General features: G+C 40.3%; 1 protein-coding gene across 12 annotated transcripts in view; it reads left to right on the forward strand.

Annotated features, from left to right (window-relative positions):
- Positions 1–21,255, forward strand: part of ABLIM1 (actin binding LIM protein 1) — a 203,529-nt gene that overhangs the window by 94,276 nt on the left and 87,998 nt on the right. For all 12 annotated transcript variants that reach the window (XM_065066950.1, XM_065066946.1, XM_065066948.1 and 9 more), the window contains 2 exons: positions 13,442–13,625; positions 15,928–16,037. In XM_065066950.1, the coding sequence (XP_064923022.1) occupies positions 13,442–13,625; positions 15,928–16,037 (294 nt within the window). The remainder of the gene's footprint in view (positions 1–13,441; positions 13,626–15,927; positions 16,038–21,255) is intronic.

Genomic DNA, 21,255 nt, shown 5'->3' on the forward strand with positions numbered 1-21,255 from the left:
GGTGTGAGCCTCTCCCTCTAACCTGCCCTGCCCATCACTGGGCCACTGCTTTGAGCCTTGCCATCAGGTGTAAGTACCTCCATGTTTCTATATTTGTGTTTATACCTCCCTGAAAGTTGTCAGGAAGCTGCATGGCAGGCTCTCTGTGACCACAACAAGGGCTCGCTGTGGCTTTTTGTAAAAAAGGGGTTTAATGGAGGATTAAGTAATTATAAAACTACTCTTTGTGAAGTCATCGCCTTTGAAGACGGGTGTTCTGAAGCAGGAGGCAATCCTGACTCCTCCGTATGGTTTCTGTTTAGTGAACAACAATATGGAGTTGGCTAAATTAAGTAACACTCTCCGCAGTACGTAGGATGAAAGGTTAAAATATGGAGAAATATACTGGCCCATGTGGAACAAGGGAAGGGTTGTTCCTGCACAACCAGCGTCTGCTGCATTCAGTCATAGCACAGTGTAAATACAGTGCAAGAGCTTTGGGCTGATGGTGAACTTGAAGAAAGGTGCTGGAGTAACTTGGAGTAATATAGAGTAACTTCGTACCTAAAAGAGAGTAGCAGAATAGACTTTCGCTTCCCTTACACCTAAGTTATCTTTTCTGAAAGTCCATGTCTAGCACATATGCTGCAGATCCAGACTTCGAAAAGTTCCTCAAGCCCAGTCTCTGAGTTTGTTATATTTTCATGTTCCAGATGTGAATGGAACAGAACAGCAGTGTGATTATGATAACTCTGTTCTTTTGCTTCGTAAATAGATGGGATATAGCAGAACTTAGAAATACTTGTTTTCCTATGTTACTAAAGGGTTTTTTTTGAAGTCACTTGACTTATTTGCGTGCTAAAAAATGAACAGCTAGAATCTAAGAAATTCTCTGTGTCTGTTACCTGTAGGTTTTAGTTAAATACAGCTAGGTAGCTCAAAAAATAAGCTTCACTTTCTTTTGGATGTTGATGTTTTCTATTTGTGTCGAACTGGAATGGTATCAGCCCATCATGGGTGGCAGAGAGGAGCACTGTCTGCATCATTCCTGAAACTCTTGGGGTAATGCATATGCCTCTTTGCAGTAGAGCTGCTCCATTTCAAGCAGTACTTAATGCCAAAGCAGTTCAAAACCAGCAACAAGTGGTTTCTTTTACTGTTCCTGCCCATAGTGAGTAGTGGTCTCAGTGTACAGCAGACCCTGGAGTAGTGTATTTCCAGCAGCAGCCCCTTTGAGTCATGAAGAAGAATGGTAATTCAGACCGGGCAGAAAGCCGTATGGCAAGTACCCTCCTGATAGGCAAAGGACAGGGGTAGCAGAGCTTTGGAATTGTTCTCCTGCTGAATTCACTAGATTAATCTTGCCATTTCTCCTTTTACTTGTGTTTTAGTTACTTACACACTGCTTTTGTGCTTTAACTATTCTGTTGCAAGGCTGGGTTTACTAGGATACTTTGTTTTCTTCCCTAGGGCAATATCTAAACTCATTGTGGCTTCTGTTCATGGATATAATTCCAAGCTGATGACAGTTTGATGTTCTGTAATATTATTGGCCTCATGACTGCTTGCATGAAGATCACCAGACAAGGGAGATCTATAGAAATCTCTCTGATGGAAATGAAACTATGATTTTTATCAGTAGTTTGTTAAGGAAACTGTAAGCTTGTAGAAGGTGACTGGTTGCGTGTGTTTACCTATTGTTTAGGAGAAAGGGGTGAGCGTGGCTTCTACCTGTTTGTAGTATTTGCACATCCTGGTTTGAACTGAGAGAGCAGTGCTGAATCTTTAGAGACTTTTCTCTTGCTGTTTGTCCAGTCTGTGCCTTATTACTTGGGTTTACCAGCAAGTAAATGTCATCCTTTTTGTGTTCGTTTGTCTTGCACTGAGAGGAGGGAAAGGAGGGTGTGTGAGATGTTACGCTAAGTCCTATTTTGAATCTTCTACCTGCTTGTTTATTCTTGGTCTCTCATATTTAAGCGAATGCATGCTTTTGTTTAAAACATATAGTTATTTACTTATATTGTGCGTTGTCTGACCATATGGTTCGTACAAGCGGGACACAGCTGTTTGAGCAAGCATTTTTTTTCCTCTTAGTCTAATGGGCTTTTAATTTGATGTGACTATGACTCTATAGGAATTAGAGCTAGACCCTCTCAGCATATAGGGTGTGATGTTAGCCAGAGGAGATACTGGGATACTCCTGATACTGGGACCAGAATGTGTCTGACATCCAAGGCACCTGTAGATGCAGCTTTTTCCTTCCAGTTTAACAAAGCTTGTTCTTGAGACTTCAACTCATACATATACGGCGTGTAAGACTCCAACAAGCACATACTTGTTTGAGTGCTGTTGTACCTGCTGAAAATGCCCATAGGATTAGTCTTATAGCCTAGTGAAAAAAAAAATATCTGTTTCCTTGTAAAGCTGTCACGCTAGTTGTGTAGTAGCGGAGTTTCAGTGTGAACCTGTTCTTATTTTTACTCTGTATGTGATTCCTATTTTTTTTTGTCATTGTCATCCACGCTCTCAACTTTGTGTTTACATCGGACTGTGTTTGATATGATCGTAACCCCACTTCCCCAGGTTATGTCAGAGACGCACAGGCACTCCGTGTCCGTGGTGGCTGCTGCGCTGCTGCAGGGACATGGTGACTTACTCCTCCGTGCTGAAGCAGCCAGCGCAGGACATGCTTGTGTGTCATGTTACGTGATCACACAATTGGCTTCTCCTGTAGTTTGGTGCTCTGTCCATCTCTGGAATCTTTCTCAGAAGAGAGTAACCGACTCCCAGTAAAGATGACAAGTAAAACCTCCATCGATTGACGTGTGCGCGTACCCCTGATAAGATGCAGCTAGCTCCATCCCTGCCTGTGGAGAACCAAATGCATACAGCTGGTTTGTCCTATCTGCCTGGCGAGGCTGGATAGTTCTATTTGTGGTTCCAGATAAGAGCTGATAAAAAAAAAGAGCTGAAAATGGCATGGCCTGTCCCCCAGAAGGCGATGGCTGCCAGCCCCCGATAGGCAAGGAATCTGCGGCAGTCGGCAGCTGACTCAGAGCGGCGTTAACAGGGGCTGATGGATGGGGCAGGGACAGGGGACGTTCAGGAGCGCAGCCCCAGGAGCTCTACTCAGAGCAGTTGTCTTTGGCTGGTTTATTGCAAAGTTGCTTCCCTTGTGAAGGAATGACACTGTTGTGTGTTACAAGTGCAAGTTTAATTGGATTCTACGTTATCTCCCTTTGTAATAAATAAGTCTTAATTTCTGTTTTTCCAGGAGTACACTACTTTAACCACACCAAATTGTTAATGGTTACAAGGCAATGGAAGCAGCAGGCTGAGAGGAGGGCGGGTTCGATGAGGCGGTTGGAGGGAGAACAGAGCGAGCTGGATAACTCGTTGTTTTACTTTTTGTCTTTAATAAGCATTAACATTAACAAGAATGAATTAGTAGCTTACAAAAAGTAAGAAGCTTTTCTTGTAAGCATCTATGTACATGAATAACTTTTCTGGAAAAACTAAGACTGTTCACTGCAATGGCTGTTACATATGTAAATATGTGTCAGATCAAGCCCTGAATTATGTTGTGCACGAGCAGAGATCTGAATATCTCAAATTGTCATCTGATACAAATGATAATTTTCTATTATTGTCAGTTGATTGTTCATTTTACCCTATTGCATGTACTAGGAGAGGAAACTTTGAGGCTTGCAAAATTGCTATAAATAAGACTTTATTATTAAGCCTGTGATTCATCTTCTGGGTTAGAGGGAAATGTTGGTTTCAGTACAGTGTATTGCTCAACAGAACAAGCTTTAAGTTTTCATAGTAACAATGTAAAAGTTTATGTAGCTTGGTACATGTAGAGATTGTTTGCATTAATTTAACAAGGTAATGTAGAATTTGTGGTAGGAGTTTTTAAGAAAGTAGACAGTGTCCCTGTTCTTGATGTCAAATAGGAATAGGAAAACATAGTGTAGCTTCCATATAGTAGCCTAAACCAAAACAAAATCCACAACGAAAAAGCACCTCATAAATAAGCAGTCCTGCCATGAGAATATGGATGGTGTCTTAAGGTTTTCTAGTCCTCACTATGTGGCATATATGTCTATCATTTGATTAGGCTATGCCAGGTGGAAATGTTTCACTGTGTATGAATGTTTTACATGCTGTAGCAATATCAGATATCAAAACTAAATTACTAGCTAATATTCTTACTAATTATAAGGCCAAAGCCAAGTCTTGGCATACAGGAACATTCCACAAACCTGGACTGTCCCACAGAGATAGTATCCCTTCTACTAAAACACTGCTCTAAGTGAGCATAAAAGAGCTTCCTATTTATGGAACAAATATGCTGATTTTCCTCTCTTAAGTTAGATGTCTTTCAAGCTTATTTAGGAAAGCCCATATCAATATGTACTTCTAGAATCCTTTGTGGTATGTGTAGGTTCCAGGCACGTGTCTATTTCTTTTATGTGATGACTTCTGCAAGGCTACATTATCTGTAGTTCAATGTGCTTGACTGGGAAGAGGGAGGCTTCCTAAGTTTAGATTTTGGGATGCTCTGTGATCTTTGACTTTGAACCGGATCTTCCTCCCATGAAGGACGGGGTAGAAGTTGGGGTCATGTAAGCAGACACTGTATCAACAGGCTGGAATGTGTTTTAAATCATTACTTCTTTGACCTTTGGTCGGTCATCAGATTCCTTCTGTGGCGGCAGGAGGAGGCTGTAAACTGGCTGCTGGGTAGTCCGTGCTATTAATAGTTCAGTGTCAGCAGATGGAAAGTTTAAATATGAGGACGTTCTTGTGATAGATACCCAGTGCAGTGTTTGAAAAGACCACTACGTTTCCACAAACACTTCTGAAACAGAGACTGATCTATGGCCATGGTAACGTTAACTGGTGGATGGAACACGCTCCTTCCTGAGCACTGGGAAATTATATGAGGTCCCTTGAAGCTCTGAATCACTGAGCCAAAGAGCCTGCTTTATATAAAAGCTCTCCAGGCTTGTAATTCTCTTTCAATACACCACCATTCTGCTTGCCAGATTGTGAACTCCCCTTTTCAGCTTGGTTATTGAAACAGCCTTTACGATTATTAAGTCTTTTGATTTTTCTCGAGAGTGTTTGTATTTTCATTTTTTTTTTCCCTAAACCTGAGTGTGTTGGCTTTCTTGTAAAGAAAAGCGCATTTCTAGTCATTAAAATACAAAATGTTGGTAAATATGAGCCTGAAATGCTCTAACAGCAGAATACAAATACAAGGGACAGAAATGTTACAATATCCTGGTTTGGACAGTCAAGACTTGGGGGATCCGACTCAAGATATTGAAGGATTATGCCTCTGCATCCTTTCTCCGTGATAGAAAGTCGCATAGAAGGGAATGAGGAAGTGAAGATTTTAAGGGTGAAAATGAGAAGTACTTGCTGCTGAAGAGATTAGTACACAAATCAAGTGAAAAAAATGAAAAGGGGGGCACGCTGTTGTCTGTGTGCACGGAGAGGCCTGATGAGAGACGTGGAGAACATGTAAAAGGACAGGAAATCGGGTTTGAAAGGTTTAGAAAATCCAGGGAGCACTGGGATTCTGCTGCTCCTGGGAAGCTAATGGAGGTTAAAATTCCTCTCATGAGAGGAAATGGGATTCAGCTGTGAACTCATGTGTTAGGGTAGTCTGATCGGAGAGCAGGCCTTGGTGTAGCTGTTAGTTGCCGTTTCTACATTTGCATAGCTCAGCTGCTGTGTCCTGTAGCCTGTTCTTTTTCTTGCAGTGATTCCTGTTGGTATTTCACCTCAGGTTCGGATAAGGGCCTGGGAACTTTGCTGCAAGACAGGCTGTAAGATCTCTCTTATGAAGAGAGACTGAGAGCTGGGTCTGTTCAGCCTGGAGAAGAGAAGCTGAGAAGGGACCTCAACAATGTTTAATAAATATCTCCAGGGTGGATGTCAAGAGGATGGACCAGACTCCTTTCAGTGGTGCCCAACGATAGGATGAGGGGCAACAGACACAGACTGAAACACAGGAGGTTCCATCTGAATATGACGAGAAACTTCTTCCTTTGAGGTGCCAGAGCCCTGGAGCAGGCTGCCCAGAGAGGCTGTGGAGTCTCCTCTGGAGACATTCAAACCCACCTGGACACATTCCTATGTGATGTGTTGTGGTGAACCTGCTTTAGCAGGTGGGTTGGACTGGATGATCTCCAGAGGTCCCTTCCAACCCCAACCATTCTGTGGTTCCTCCAGAAGACCCAAACCCTCCCGGACACACAGGCAGCAGGGAGAGCTCTGCCTTATTAATGGCAGCAGCCTTTGGGATGACAATAGGTTGTTTTGGGTGTGCAGCAGGTAATAAACTATATCCAACCCCTTGGCAGTGAAAGCCACCGCTCACCTTCAACACTTGTGGGAAAGAGTCTCTATAAGAATTCTCGAGGAGCCCTTGCTCCCTGTTGAAGAGGCACCGTGGCTGAGGTGACTATGGGTGCTGGCAGTAGGGTTCAAACTGGACCCATAGGCCTGTGTCACGCTGCTCTGTCATCAGACCCTTTCCTGCCCTTGTGCTTGTTTTCAATAGCAATGTCCTCTTTTATTTGGGTCTTCTTTTCCAAGTTATTTTTTCTATTTTCACATAAAACACTGAATTGTTAATTTTGCTTTAGATGTTGACAGGAAAAAAAAAATCCCAAGCAGTTTCATCCCATTCTAAAGTGGATCCTTGTTTTGCTTGTGGGGTTTTAATGCTATGAATAGCAATTGGTTGACACTGATCTTAGTGTAGTTGGGATTGAAGTCTCTTTCAGTGACCAAACATTTGACAGGAAATGAAATTAATTGCACTACTTGGCTGTTATTGATGAATGCTGACAGATGTCATGTCAGATTTGAATAAGCTACTGGATCCCTTTGAAGGTAGAGGGCCAGCAGGATGCTTTACAGGTGTTTGATGAGTGCGGCAGAGCATCATTATAAGAATATGGAAAGGCACTTGGGTTTGTTGTCATGTATCCTTCATTTGCCTGGCTTGTTCCATAAGTCTGGATGAGGCAGATTTGGTTTTTTCTATTCTTAATCCTTGGTTTGCTTATTTATAATCTTTTTTGGAGAGATCTCTCATCTAGATAGTTACAGCCAAGCTATCCCAGGCTAGACTTTGACATTTTTCCACTGATTGCATTTTCTTCAAGGTTCATTTCCCACAGACCCATAAATGACTTTGATCTCCACCTAGTGCTTAGTTTAATGTGAAAGGTGTTTTAAATGGTTGAATGACTCCTGCCCTTGTTTCCATCCTGGTGCACAAAACATGGATATTCTATTTGGGAAGCTGTCACATTGCTGCATTATGTATGGCTGTTGTTTATTTGCTCTTGAGCTCAGGTACTAGCTACTGTCTGTTAAGTTGCTAGAAAGACTGAAATATATGCATGTCAGATGTAGACAGGAAAGTTTTTGCTGTGCAGTATTGTTTGTATCTCAGGTGTTTAAAGAGAAAACCAAAGAAAAATGACCTTGTAGGACTAAAGGCAGTGTCATGGCATTGGCTGGGAAGTTAAGTTAAAACTCTGAGTGTAGGGGATTCCCTCAGGTTCCCCACTGGGAATTCCTTGTGTGACAATGCCAGCGGCACTCAGGAGTCGTGCAGGCGGGATATTTGAAATGGAGGGTGAAGGTTTTTCAAGGGAAGATGAGAAGGTCCTGCCTGGAGGTGAAAACACGCTTCTGGTGGACATCCCAGGCCAGTTTAATGGAGAAGAGGAGAAATGGAGTCTCACATTTTGCTCAGGAGATGTTTTAGTTGCTAAACCCTTCTACCAGCTGGTGACTAGATAATGAAGCAGATTTTAACATCACCTGTATTTGTTCCATGTATATAAAGCTTTTTTGACTTCCCAGCGTTGTTTATAAAGTCAATCTGTTGAAATGAGAAGAGATTCCAGAACCACTGAGAGTGCTGCACACCGTTCCAAACAGCTTAAATCAAAATGCATCTCTTATCAGCGTGTGGCAAAAAAAACCAACCTGCTGTGACAGGAGTGTGACAAACAGTTATCAGGATCTCTGTTGCAGCTTTTGCAAAAAGCTTTATGCAGTTTCTTAATGGTGCCTTTTAATCTTCCTGCAGTGCTGCAGCGTGGCTTCTGAGATTTACCATTCTCATGTGGTCTTCTGATGGTACTTTGAACGTTCATTCTTAAAATGACTTAAGGAACCGGAGGTTATGCCATCAAGAGAAGTGCTGATAAGAGGAAAAGGAAGGCAGAGAGAGACTTAGTTCATTTGAAATGTGGAAACTTTAAACTTTAATAAGAACATGAGGCTTGCTTTCATCAATACTGGATTTGTTAAACTCTCAGGCAGAGGAAAAAAAGAAAAGGAGACTTTTCCTGTGTATTTGTTTAGGTGTAGATGATAAATGGAAACATTGCCAAATTCCTTTCTACCTTCCAACAAGAAATCCATTATGTCCTAAGAGGTAAATGTTGTATGAATATTTCCCACTTGAGAACAGCACCATTATTATATGAAGCTTAGAAATACAAGGAAGAAATAAAACCCCAACAGGAAATTGAATTTGCACCTTATTTAATGCACAGTGACAAAGCAGATCATTAGAGTGTTCCTAATGAATACCATTCACTTCTGCAAACTGAGAGCCCATACTCATAGAGTCTCCTTGTGTGGGTTTGTTTCTTCAATGTTGAAACAATTTTTACTTAACATCAACATGGAGTTATTTTACTAAGGGCCTGATTTTTCAGCTCTCACTGACAATACCCTTATGGAAACCCTACAAAATGCTTAATAGGATCAAATCTACTTCCGTTCACTTAGAAAAAATCGTATAACTTCATTTTCATCATACCTGTTAAAGCTTGGAAGTGACTCAGCTTAAGAATGATCCCAGTCCCTTAGAAATAGAATCACAGAATGTTAGGGATTGAAGGGACCTCAAAAGCTCATCCAGTCCAATCCCCCTGCTGGAGCAGGAACACCCAGATGAGGTTACACAGAAAAGATTACGTTGTCAAAGATAATGGTTCTTCTTTACTTAAATAAAAATGCTGATTTCCCCCGCCCCGGAATGGTTCTGGTACCTCAGGGGATAGAAATGCTTCCCAGCGTCTCCTGTTTCAGAAGGGAGGTTCTGGTCCTGTAAAACATAATTTCTTCCACCGTATCAAGCAGGAAAGGTCTTGGGGAAATGTTATTCTCCTGTAGAACTGCTTCCATGTGATGGATGTTTAGGGAATACCTCTCACTTCTTGCTTTCTCAAGCATAATTTGTACATCACTATTGGCTCCGCTAATTAATAATTTTGAAGTGTGTGGGTTTTTTTTTTTTCCATAAGCATAGGAAAAAACCCCAAAAGAACATTCAGTTCTTCCTATTAACTGTCATCATTTTGGTGTTCATTTTTATTTGATGACTTGATATTTGTATCACAGCTGGTTTATCTTCATTGTCTCTGCTGTTTGTGCACATTGAATGATGCTGGGCAGGTGGTCTTTCTTTTTAATAAAAACAATCACAACTGGTCCATCTTTTCTGCGGCATTTCCACAGTGGTCATAAACATGTGTGCCGAGGCAGTGTGTTTAAGCTTGGGGGGATTTGTTGTCAGAACCATGACTTCTGCACAGTCGTAAAAAGAAAATAGAAAAACAAAAAAGCTGTTTAAATCCATTCCTTGTTTGAACAGCATACTCCACACCAAGTGTGGATCCAGTCATGTTCATTCCTTCCAATTGGATCTCTGACTCCCAGCGAGAGCAGCTGGAACAGCGTTTTTCTGACCACGGATGTTAATGGCCTGCCCATGGAGCTTAAAGCTGGGATTAGTGATGGGAACACAATTGTCCACAAAAATCCGTTGTGATGTGGGGTTGCCAGGACTTGTCTTAAATTCTTGGAGATTGGTGTGTGCTTCCTGCTGTGAGAAGGCCAAAAATGATGGAGCTGCTGGTGGTTTAAGCAGTTCTGGCTGTGCCTGAATTCATGACTCATTCTGAGTTATTGACAAAGAGAGACTGGGTGGACAAGAGACTTCATAAAGAAAAGGGCAATACAGGGAGCTTCTTTTAAATAATAGTAATTACTGTATTTACAAGACTTGCCAAATAATTTTATTTCCCATTTTTGTCACTGGGCTTAAATCTCTGTGGCCATGCAAAAGGGCTAGATCTTAATAACTGTGAGTGCATGAGCCCTTTAGGGTTTGCATGGAGTTTGCAGTGGTTTTTTTGCAAGCAATGATCTACCAAAGACCTCTGTATGATATGTTGAAGCTGGATTTTCAGAAGAAACTAGAACTGGGTTTGCATTGAAAATTACTTTTGATCATCCTACCTTATTAGACTCATTGCTTGGGCAGGCCAGGAGAGCCGTCGTGACTGAATTTTTCAAAAGGTGACTCATTGGTAGACCTGGGGGCCATAATACAGAACCAGAGTTCATATATGCAGCTTTGGAGGCAGATCCAGCAGCATGCTCAGTGCCTTCGGCTTGAAGCTGAAATATATGGCCTCAAGTTATGCCAGAGAATGTTCAGATCAGGTATTAGGAAAAGGAAAGGGTTGTGAAATACTGGAACAGGCTGCCCAGGGCTGTGGTGGAGTCACCATCCCTGGAGGGGTTTTAAAGATGTGTAGATGAAGCTCTTAGGGACATGGTCTAGTGCTAGAGTTAGGTTATGGTTGGAATTAATTATCTTGAGGGTCCCTTCCAACCAAAATGGTTCTATGATTTCTATATATTGGTTTGAACATTAAAGCTTCAAGTTAAATTACAGACTAAAGGAGGTTAGGAGGAAACTTTCCCATAGATATGTGAGTACTCCAGAGTTCTTTATGAAATGCAGCAGCTTCTGAAGTATCTACTATTGACCACTCCATGACAATACTCCAGTTTATACACCATAAACCCAGGATCTAACAGTCTGAATACTGAAATAATCCCTAACAACTTTTAAGCATTAAAATAGGATTCTCAGTTACTCCATGGTTTAATCGTAAGGATCCACCAAAGGTAACTTAGAAAAGCAAACCTATTGTAAGTTCCCTGTTTCTCCAAATGTAAGACAGTCTTATATTAATTTTCACTCCAGAAGATGCCTTTTTTACATGAACAGCTGTCTGAACACTATTTAAATTGTCTTTTTTTATGAACTGTAGCTAGAACTTTTTTTTTTGGAGTAGTGCTTATATTTTGAGCATCCTCAAAAATATTGAAAAATCATGCTGTGGCTTATTTGTGGGGTGGGTCTTATTTTCGGGGAAACAGGGTAGGCTTGGGTTTCACCTCTGGGCCTGCAGTGGAAAATGCCCAGATGGTCCCCAGCCCAGGAAGAGTCTAATGTGATGTGGTCTAGAGGTCACAGTATTTTCTGCATAATAGTTGTGTGATATTGCACCATTAGTTTGAAAATAATATTTTAAACCAAGTGGAAATGAAAAGGAAAAAGTGGAAGGAGGTGTATCTGAAAACCAGCTTAATGCATTTTGCAGCATTGTACTATAGCCTTAACAATAGTTCTCTGTAATTCTCCGAAGTTACTCATTATTCAGTTTTGACTGCTTGTGGATTTAATGCCACTGTGAAATGTAATTTGTTTGTACATGAGATATTCACAGTGTTCTATGCAGAAATGTGAAACCGAAAGAATGCTGGCATTGATACTGCTTCAATTCTAAGCTGCATTTTAGTGCTTTCTGTTTATTATTATTCTATTAATTATTGTTACAGTAACACTCATTAGACCTCTGAGCCTTGGCAACAGGCAAACATGGAGGATTTGCAATCCCTGCCCCAAACACCTTGTGATTTTGGTTTTCAAGGCAGATAGCTAAGAGGAGAGAATTAATGTCGTGTACAACATCATGCTTGGAGTTTGTGATGGAGAGATTACTTGATCCCAGTTTCCCTGATAATCTTTTCTATATTTCATATTTTAATTTTTCAGGGACTCTGTAGCTGCAGGGACCTAGAATGCTGGTTATTCATTTTCCCTTAATAATCAGAATTTCTGACGTTTGATATTTGATCTGAATGTACTTGGATGGTATGAAGAGGGATGAGATGGAATTGCTTGCAGAGTTAACCTAGCATCCTAGACCACTGTGAACAGTAGTTTCTTTTACTGAATTACACAGACACAGCAATATACAGAGGAGCAGTAGGAGTGGCCTGGGAGGGTCCTATATCTGTTTGTTTAAGAATTCATCTAGCAGCTCCTGTTTATGCCTTCCCACTGAGGTGAATAAAGAGGAGTTTTAAAAGCTCGCATGAAACAAGTAATGGTTTTGGTGCTACTGTGGGACAGCAGTAGGTTCAAGTCCTTTGTCCAACCCAAGCAGAAATGCCCATGTAGCACTGTGAATGTTCCCTTAAAGCGAAACAGGCACGTGATTGTGATGTGTTTTGGTTTGGGTGAATAAGCATCTAACAGTGAAAAACTCCTACGTCACGGGAGTCGTTGGTGGGTCCTTTGCCTTTTTACTGATGAAACGATTTTTTCCAATAACGTTGTACATGGTCATAAGTCTATATACGGATATTAGAGTTGTTTCTCTAGGCCATGAAATACAGGGATTTTAGTATATAGAAGACACAAGACCAGTGCAGATGAGGCACTCAAAGGTAATAGTAGCTCTTGGAACAGAATACAGATGGGGAAAACTCTCTATTCTTACTTGCTTTATTCAGTATTCAATAACCTATTACATAGTTTGGCTTCATATATCATGAAGTGTAGATAGTGGAGATGTGGCTTGATTTTTTTTTTTTAATGCTTGATCGTCTCTTCACTGCAGCTTTCTCCCAGTATTTATGTCTAAATTATAACTGTAAAAGCAACCTGAACATTTCAAAGATCATACTTTTTAGAGCAAAATAGAAAGTATTAATGCAGCAACGGTGGAGCAGCTCAGTGTTATCTGGGGACTGGAGGAGTTACTCTGAACCATACAACATTTCTAAAATATTCATTGTTTTAAAAAGATGCAACACCTTGTAAATTTCTTAAAATAAAGCACATGCTTGCAGGAAAAAATGTATGCTGGTGTATAAAATAGTAAAATCTGTCCTATTTATGGAATCAGATATTTTCTGCCCACCTCCAGGTCCAGAAGTGAAAGCAAGATTGTATTGGTACAAATAACTGATAACATGATTAACTGGATGACTGAAGGTAACTGAGGTCTTGGCGAGGACCAAGCACCTGAAAGTTGTTATGTAGATTCCTCCAAGAAAAGTCTTTATTACAGGCTCTCTTGTAGCCAGAGAATACCAGCCCTCTCCTGGGATGCCAAAGCATGTAGTGACAGGAGGAGAAAGCAAAAATGTGGTAGAAGTGAGTAAGACCACCAAGGTCGTCTCATCTGTTGGCAGCAGACTGTTGCTGACGTCCTTAGTTAGGTGTATTTTCTCTAATCTATTGCTGTGTGGGTTTTTTCTCTTCCAGTGTGTGGCTGTGACTTGGCACAAGGAGGCTTTTTCATTAAGAATGGGGAATATCTCTGCACCTTGGATTACCAGCGCATGTATGGGACCCGCTGCAACGGTTGTGGGGACTTCGTGGAAGGTGAAGTAGTGACAGCTCTGGGAAAGACTTACCATCCAAGCTGCTTTGCCTGTACTGTTTGCAAGTAAGTAATCTCTTTGAACTAACGTGGCATGAACCCAGCACAAGGAAAACAGGGAGAAAGGTGTCACCATGAGACACGTGTCTCAAGACATATTTCTATTGGGGAAGCACTTGGCTGTAGAAAAAACCTGCTGCAAGTCTGACTTTGAAGGTCTTCAAAATACCACTTGCTTATTTGGGGGACACAGCTTCTCTGTTACATATAGTTCCCTGTTCTTAGAAAGTTACCCTCGCATATGAAATAATTAAATATCAGGCTTACAGGCTGAGATAACGGACGTGGGTTGATTCAGGCGATCAGCCCAGCTTGATGGGAGAAACGAGGCAAAACAAAGTTCTGGATGCTACAACAGACAAGTAATTTGGGCTATAAGAACTGTTAAACAATTGAAAATGTACTGGAGCTTCCTTTTCGTATCATGTAAGAACACATGGCTTTGGGACAACTGTGGTCCTCCTCTTCCCAAATACTATTTCTTGTCCCCAGTAAGAGACCAGTCTTCATTTCTACAGGGAATAAAAAGTAGTTGGCTAAGGCTGTGTGGATGGGACAGAAGGTGGCATTTTTAACTTGTACTTTTGTTTAAACTCTCATTAAGATGTTCATATAGAATTTAGGAAGTTACTGAGTAAATCTTCCATGTTCTCTCATAACCTGCTCATTTGAGCAGTTCTATGCTTGAAAATCTCAGCTGAGCTTTGCAGCCTAAACTCAGCCCAAAGTCTCCATGGATAGCTGGCTCTAGGCACTGGGACCATGCTAGAATTTAGGCTGTCTTAGCATGTACCTTATTGCTATGGTGATCAGTAAAATATTTTGGATACACTAGGGGAAATAAACCTTCTGTAGGTTTTTATAATAATGGCACATTTTTTATAGTAGTGAAAACAATCTTGTAGACATAATAGGAAAGTGAAGTGATATTATGGTGCCATGATGGCTCTACAGAAAGCCACCTGTGTTATGTGTGTACTTACTAAGCTGGAATGAGGATGATAATCCAGTGGTTAATTTCTGCAGTTCTGAGCCCTACAGGTAAAACAGAACTTTTTTTCAATAAGTTTCAGCATAATGCTCGAGGGGCACGTAAGGAGCATCCGATAGCAATGTAGATAGAATTAAACGAGAGGGAGGAGCAAAATAGACAGAGCCTGTTCCTTTGTCTAAAACTTAATGCAGGAGGATGACATGAACAAGAAAGGCAAGAATCTCCATTCTGGGATAGTACCTTGTTGGAGATCCTGTCATATGATGTGTCTGGCTGTTAATGTGGCAGACTTGCCAGGTGCTGCCCTGATCTTTCACAGTTCTCTCTGACGAGTAGTTTAAGAACTTTTTGCTATAGCCTGGTACATTTTTCAAGATCTTTTGTATTGAAAGTATTTTGATCATTTTTCGATTTGGTTTTAAACAGTGTGTGAATATCCTGCACGTCAGTAATCATATGATTTGTATGTTCCAGTTTTATTTCCCAAGAACAGTGTGAAAGTAAGTGACACAGTATGAAACATGACATTAATTTTCTGTACATTGACTTCCATCAATCTTTTTATGTTGAGTGAACAGAAGATGAGTCATTGTAATAGATTCATGAAATGCAGTATTGCTGCTGGTTTATTTATGGCCCACTTAGGAATGGCAGTGGAAAGGAAACTAGAACAATGCCTTAAACATTTTATTTTGTGGAAACAAGCAGATGTGCATTTGTCAAGCACAGATTTGGAGCGAGGTGTGGTGTAGGAGGGTCTTACTAAAGATTTGGAGTTACTGAACCTTTTCACTTTAGTGAAATGCTCATACAAAATGTTCATCCTCTGGTTTACACAGCAAATAAGAGTTAACAGTGATGTCATGTATTTCATTGCTGAGTACAGATGAAATGAGTGTATTTATGACTGACTAGTTCCACATTCCTTCACTGGCATCAAGACCAGTTCTGATTCTTCCTTTGAGTTCTTTTCTGTACCATTTTCTACTCACAACATCATGCTGAGACCATCATAAATGTAGCTGTTGTGTCTTAAAAGGATTTCACTGTCTCTACTCTTTAGATAAAGTATGTCTGGTAACTTTTTTAAACCAAAATACAAGGCAAGCGTAACCTCTGCTCTGCTTGCATCCGTGGATTGGGTTGCTTCCAGTGTCTGGCTTTGCCAAGGCCACATTGCAGAAACTATTTGGCCTGAGTTTGTGTAAAATATTGATTGCACTGGGGGCAGGCAGCAAAATCAAGGCATAGGGAACAGAGGAAAATTTCTGGCATAACCTTTGCTAAAATACATTTTTCTCTTTAACTCTCCAGGCGTCCGTTTCCACCAGGCGATCGAGTTACCTTTAATGGAAGGGACTGTCTGTGTCAGATGTGTGCTCAGCCCATGTGCTCCAGTCCAAAAGAACTGTCTTCTTCCAGCAGTAAGTATGAAATCTGCCTCCTGAAGTCCCTCACTTTCCCAGCCTGATCAACATTTGGTTCAAAGTAATTTAACATGATATATTGGCTTTTTATGCTTTTCTTCACCTCTAGAAATGTGGGTTCTCTCTGGGAATCACATTTTTTATTTTTTTGTCTTCATGAGAAGTGACACTTACACATTTCAATATGAACACACAACTTTTCCCTAATGACTGGATTTTAAAAGGAATGATTTTTTTTAGGTACTGGAAAGGTACTTGATGGAATCTGAGGTTTCAGAGTTGATAAGTTCATTCTTTTTTTCATGTATAATTGCACAGGTTTAAGTATTCAAAAGCGGAGAAAGAGGAAATTAATTTTCTTCTACTATTTAGCAGTTTAATTAAATTATCCCTTAAAGGAATGTTGCTAGGATTATGCCTCCAGTGGGCTGATACAGTGATACTGTGATCAGAACTTCAGGAAACAGTTATAAAAAAGGGAGAAAGCAAGTTAAAGGGAAAGAGAATTAAGAAAGTTTTGGGACAGAAATTAATTTGCTGTTGGGTTTTAATGTTTTTAGAAGATAATTTGTGAATTACCGATATTAATCTCTGTCTCTAGTAGTCAACTTTTTAAATTTTTGGAGATTTCTGTTTCTTTCTCTGAGTGCTGCATTGTATTGAGCACTCTAATGTGTAACAATTTACCAAGTATAGTTCTAGAAATCAATAGCTGCAGTTTTCCTTGTGACACTGGGTAGTTTTCCACCACCGCTGGTTTCCTTCAGGGAGACACTGTGTATTTTGTACTGGGACTTTGCCTTGAGATCCCAGGGTTCTAAAGTGCAACATAAAGGCAAAGTTGGATACTGTTTGTGCTCAGTGGATGGGTCGAGTGAATCTCAGGGTATCTGATTTGCCTGAGAACATGTAATCAGACACTTACAAAAGAGAAAATGAGAGACTTTTTTTGCTATGATGCTTTTCTGTCTGTTAAGTGATAGGTTTCCACTGTAACTGTAGATTTGGAGCTGAAAATGCGCAGGCCTAATCAGTTAAGGAAGAATTTAGGAATCTGAAAAAAGCCTTACAGGACTTACAAACCAAAATAGAAATGCATAAGGTACTTCAGGCACCCAGAGGATCCTTCTGAGACAAAAGAATGATGTGGGAATTGTATGTGAATTACTGATATTTGGGAGGTATAATTGGCAGGGAACTGCAAGGGGCCCTTGGGCAGGAGTGATGTTCTTTTTCTAGGCCGGTCACAATCACCGGTTCCCAAACAACTGGTGTTCAATGTACAACTATCTGGATCACAATACATCTGGTTCTCAAAATGTGGCACACTGGTCCAGCAGTGTGGCCGCTTCCTGGTCCCGTGACTTCAGGTGCCGAAATTGCCCATTGCAAATGATGGAGTTGAGGCGTTTGATGGTGAGCGAGCAAAAGAGCTGGAGAGTCATTTTCTGACGGCTGGAGTCTCTGCTTGAATTGCTTCTTGGGCTCTACGCTGCAGCCATTGGGAGCAATGAATAGAAAACAATCTTCCCTGCTACTTGTGATATTATTATTATTATTGTTATAGTTGTTATTGTTATTATTATTATTAGAATTGTGTCCTGCCAGGCAAACTGCCTCACCAATACACACAGCAAGAGATCTCCAGCTCTTAACAGTTTAGAGTGCTCTGCTTCGGAATCTGCAAGTACCTGCCACTGTGCATCTTGTTCCTTTAGGAAGAAAGACCTGTAGGAACATATAGTATAGAGTTTCTCGTCCTTTTAGAGGAAAACTTGCCAAAACAAGACAAATAAAAGTGAGACCAGCATGTGTTTATAAGTTCAGAAAAACTAAATTAAAAGAGTACTAATGAAGCATCCTGTGTCTTCAGAGATATGCCAGCTGCTGCTTTGGCTTTGTCCAAAAGTTGACTTGGATACAGAGAAGTCTTTCTTGCTGGCACTGGAGAGTAAATTTTAATTAGTGTAAGCTGTTCCAGATTGCTTCCTTGTCCTCCTGCTGGCTGAATCAGACACATCAATTTTTTTGAATGCTTTGCCCTTTTCTGAAAGAATTTTTTTTTAATGCAAATTCTTTTAGAAGAGAATCTTATTCCTACTATGCATCTATTTTATATCCTGCATTGTTTCCAGTTTCCTCTTCCAAGTAGATTACTAGGGGAGGCTTTACTTAAATTAAGGGAAGTTGAAAGTGAGGAAATGCAATAGACTGCAAGTATATCAGGTTTGGTTGGCTTATGTAATGTGAAAGGAAGCCTTCTGGCTACTAGAATGTCTGCGTTAATGCTGACATGCAGTTTTCTGATGTCTGTTACTTCACATAAAAGAAAGGCTTATTGACAGCTTTTCTTGGGTGATTTCAAGGAAAATCAAATGTCTCTACATACAGGGGTTAACATCTTGAATAACATGAACCTGAACGTGGTTATGCTCTTATGGTGCACACCGATGAAAATCAGAAGGAGAAGGACTGGATAATTAATTTTCCTTTTTTTGTTTAGTGTTATTTGGGCCCATGGTACTTATTTACCTTATTTATATTAATAATATATGTATTTTACTGCACATATGCTACCTGGAATAATTATAGCTATTTTCCTGAAGAATCATTTCAGTGACTCCTTTCAAATTCTAATTTTCTAAGACAATTTTTTTCATTATACAGATTCTACAGAGTAATGATAATTCGTAATATAGTCCGCCCTATTTATTAGACACTGCTAGATGCATACAATGCCAGTAGCTTTGGGATTTTCATTCATTCATTTTATTCAGCAGGAAATTTAACACCAAATACCTGCAGACAGCTTTGCAGGAAAGTAAAGGGGTGGTGTTCTTTTTTGTTATTGTTTTATTTGGTATGACAGGTTGATAAATGAGATGTGATCCGTAAAGCAAAATGACTGGGACGGATGCGGAGCAGCACAGCAGCAGGGGACAACTGGACAGCACCGACTAAGGGTGTGATGTTGATCGCTGTTCATGGTTTTCAAGCTTCTGCCAAAGGCAGGAAGTTATTTTCTTCTGCTCCCAATAAAGAAGTATCAATAGTTCTAAGTCAGGTATCCTGCTAACTACTATTTCTGTTTTAAGCAGTGTCTTTTGTATACAACATCATTGTTACCTATCTTCAGCTCTTTCTATTTTCTGTTGTGTTCTATTGTGTTCTAGCTCCGTGCTAACACACCTGCCATTGTTATGGTCTGTATTGCCTTTTCAGAGAAGCATTTGTGCAGGAATCTGTTATTTCTAAACTATACACAGAACTGCAACTCGGCTGTTTGGCGATGGGTACCGTGCTTACCCTCCCTTCCCCCATTTTACATTCTTCTAATTAAGATCTCCCCTATTGTATCTCTGTTGCATAGATGACAGCCTCATTTCAACAGCCCTCAGCATTTTGTATCTTATATTCAGTGGGCTGTTTCTAAGGCCACCTTGAAAAATCTTCATATTATATGGTTTTTGGTTTTGTTTTTTATGTTGTTTTTGGTTTGGTTTGTTTTTTTTCCCCCTAATTTCTTACTGTAATTTCAGGTAAAAAAGAGTTAAAGCCAAAGTTAAACTTCTGAGTCTTTTGTCATCATTGTCATTGTTGTTATTTTGTAGTTTGTGGATTCATGGTTTATTGTTTCCATGTTGTCATAGGAGAGATTATCTAGTGGTTAATTCCCTTGGACCTGGGAATTCTGAGTGTAGCTTTCTGGTCTTTTTACACGTTTTATGTATCAGGGTAAATTTGAAGGGTTGGTTCTCTACCAGCAAAATGAAAATATAGCACTGCCCTAGCTTACTAGTATGTTGTGGTTATACTCGAATTAAAGATGACGTGTTGCTTAGATGATGCAGTACTGAGTACTGTGCCACTGCCCGAGTCCTACCTATTGATGCTAAAGGGGTAAAAATTAGAAAATGCGTGTGGTTTTAACTTGTGTAAGGAGAAATAAAGAACCTAAAGTCTGCCTAAAGCTTTGTTCTTCATCCACATTGAGGTTATATACCTTTGAAAGAGTAGTGTGAGCTTTATAATACGTGTTTGAAATTCTGCGGAGACTGTGTGTCTTTGAACACAGTTTAATACATTTCCCTCTTTCTTAAACACAGATTATTCCCTTAGGCATTCCACTTTACTATTTCCATGGTAAAGCATTTCAGTAATCAGAATGTTATTTCTCTACCTGAGACTGAGCCCTTAGTCTGTTAGTTCCTTGGCTGGGTGCTGGTAAGGAAGTTTCAGTTATTTCTGATTACCTTTTTGCTGAAAGGTCGGATTATTTGAGTGATGTGCATGAACTAATTAAGAAATTGCATTTCAAGTGAAAAGCAGGCTTTCTACATGGTTAGGAAAATCTCCTTATTCAAAGGAAATGGAAGCATTACAATCACCTAGCAAGAACCTTCATTTGAAAAATTAATCTTTTAAAATGATGGTGGAGATTTTAAGTTTCCTTTCTTTCCGTGAAATATATTCTTGTTCTATATATGCGGAGATACCCAGTGATGATGTGATTTGGAATAAAGGACGAAGAAGTTAAGTCAGCTCCCCTTTCTTTGTAAAGTCTCTCCTTGTGAGTTAAGGGCATCCCCGCACAGCCAGGATGTGGAGCAGGGTTTTCAGATCGTCCAGTTTTACATGTGCATAAATAATCTTTGGGGCAGCTGTTCCCCGACCAGCCGGCGTCCACGTGGAGGTTTCACAATACTGTTTTGTATGTTTGTCCTTGTCTGGTTTGCACATTATGTTCTGGTTCAGAGAATGTAAGTTCTCTGGGACAAATGCTTTCATGCCTATCAGTCGAATCCTGCCACACAAATGGGGATCTTAGCTCTATTGTGATATAAATAATAAGCTTAATGCTTAATGAACTTACGGGAGAAAGATATCTTTGTTAATTATTCAATAGCCTTATCTCTTCCAATAAGATGCAGCAAAGCTCCCAGCAAATATCTGAAACTTCCAACGAGGTTTCTGGTAATGCTGAAGTGGAGCGGAGCCAACATACCTTACAGCAGGCAGGAAAAAATGGGGATCAGCGTTTGCCTCACTGCCCAGAAAGTGGGGGGAAATGGCGAAGCATCCAAATGGAGAAGCAAATCTGCTTTGTAGTCATCTTCTAAGACTAATTCTTAATGCAGTTTTGTATTTGGGATGTAACTGTCCTTTCGTTAGATCAAGATACAGCTGATTGTTGCCAGTGTTCTGAACTGAATTT

The sequence above is a fragment of the Columba livia genome, chromosome 6 (genome assembly GCF_036013475.1).
Source record: "Columba livia isolate bColLiv1 breed racing homer chromosome 6, bColLiv1.pat.W.v2, whole genome shotgun sequence".
NCBI classification, from domain to species: domain Eukaryota; kingdom Metazoa; phylum Chordata; class Aves; order Columbiformes; family Columbidae; genus Columba; species Columba livia.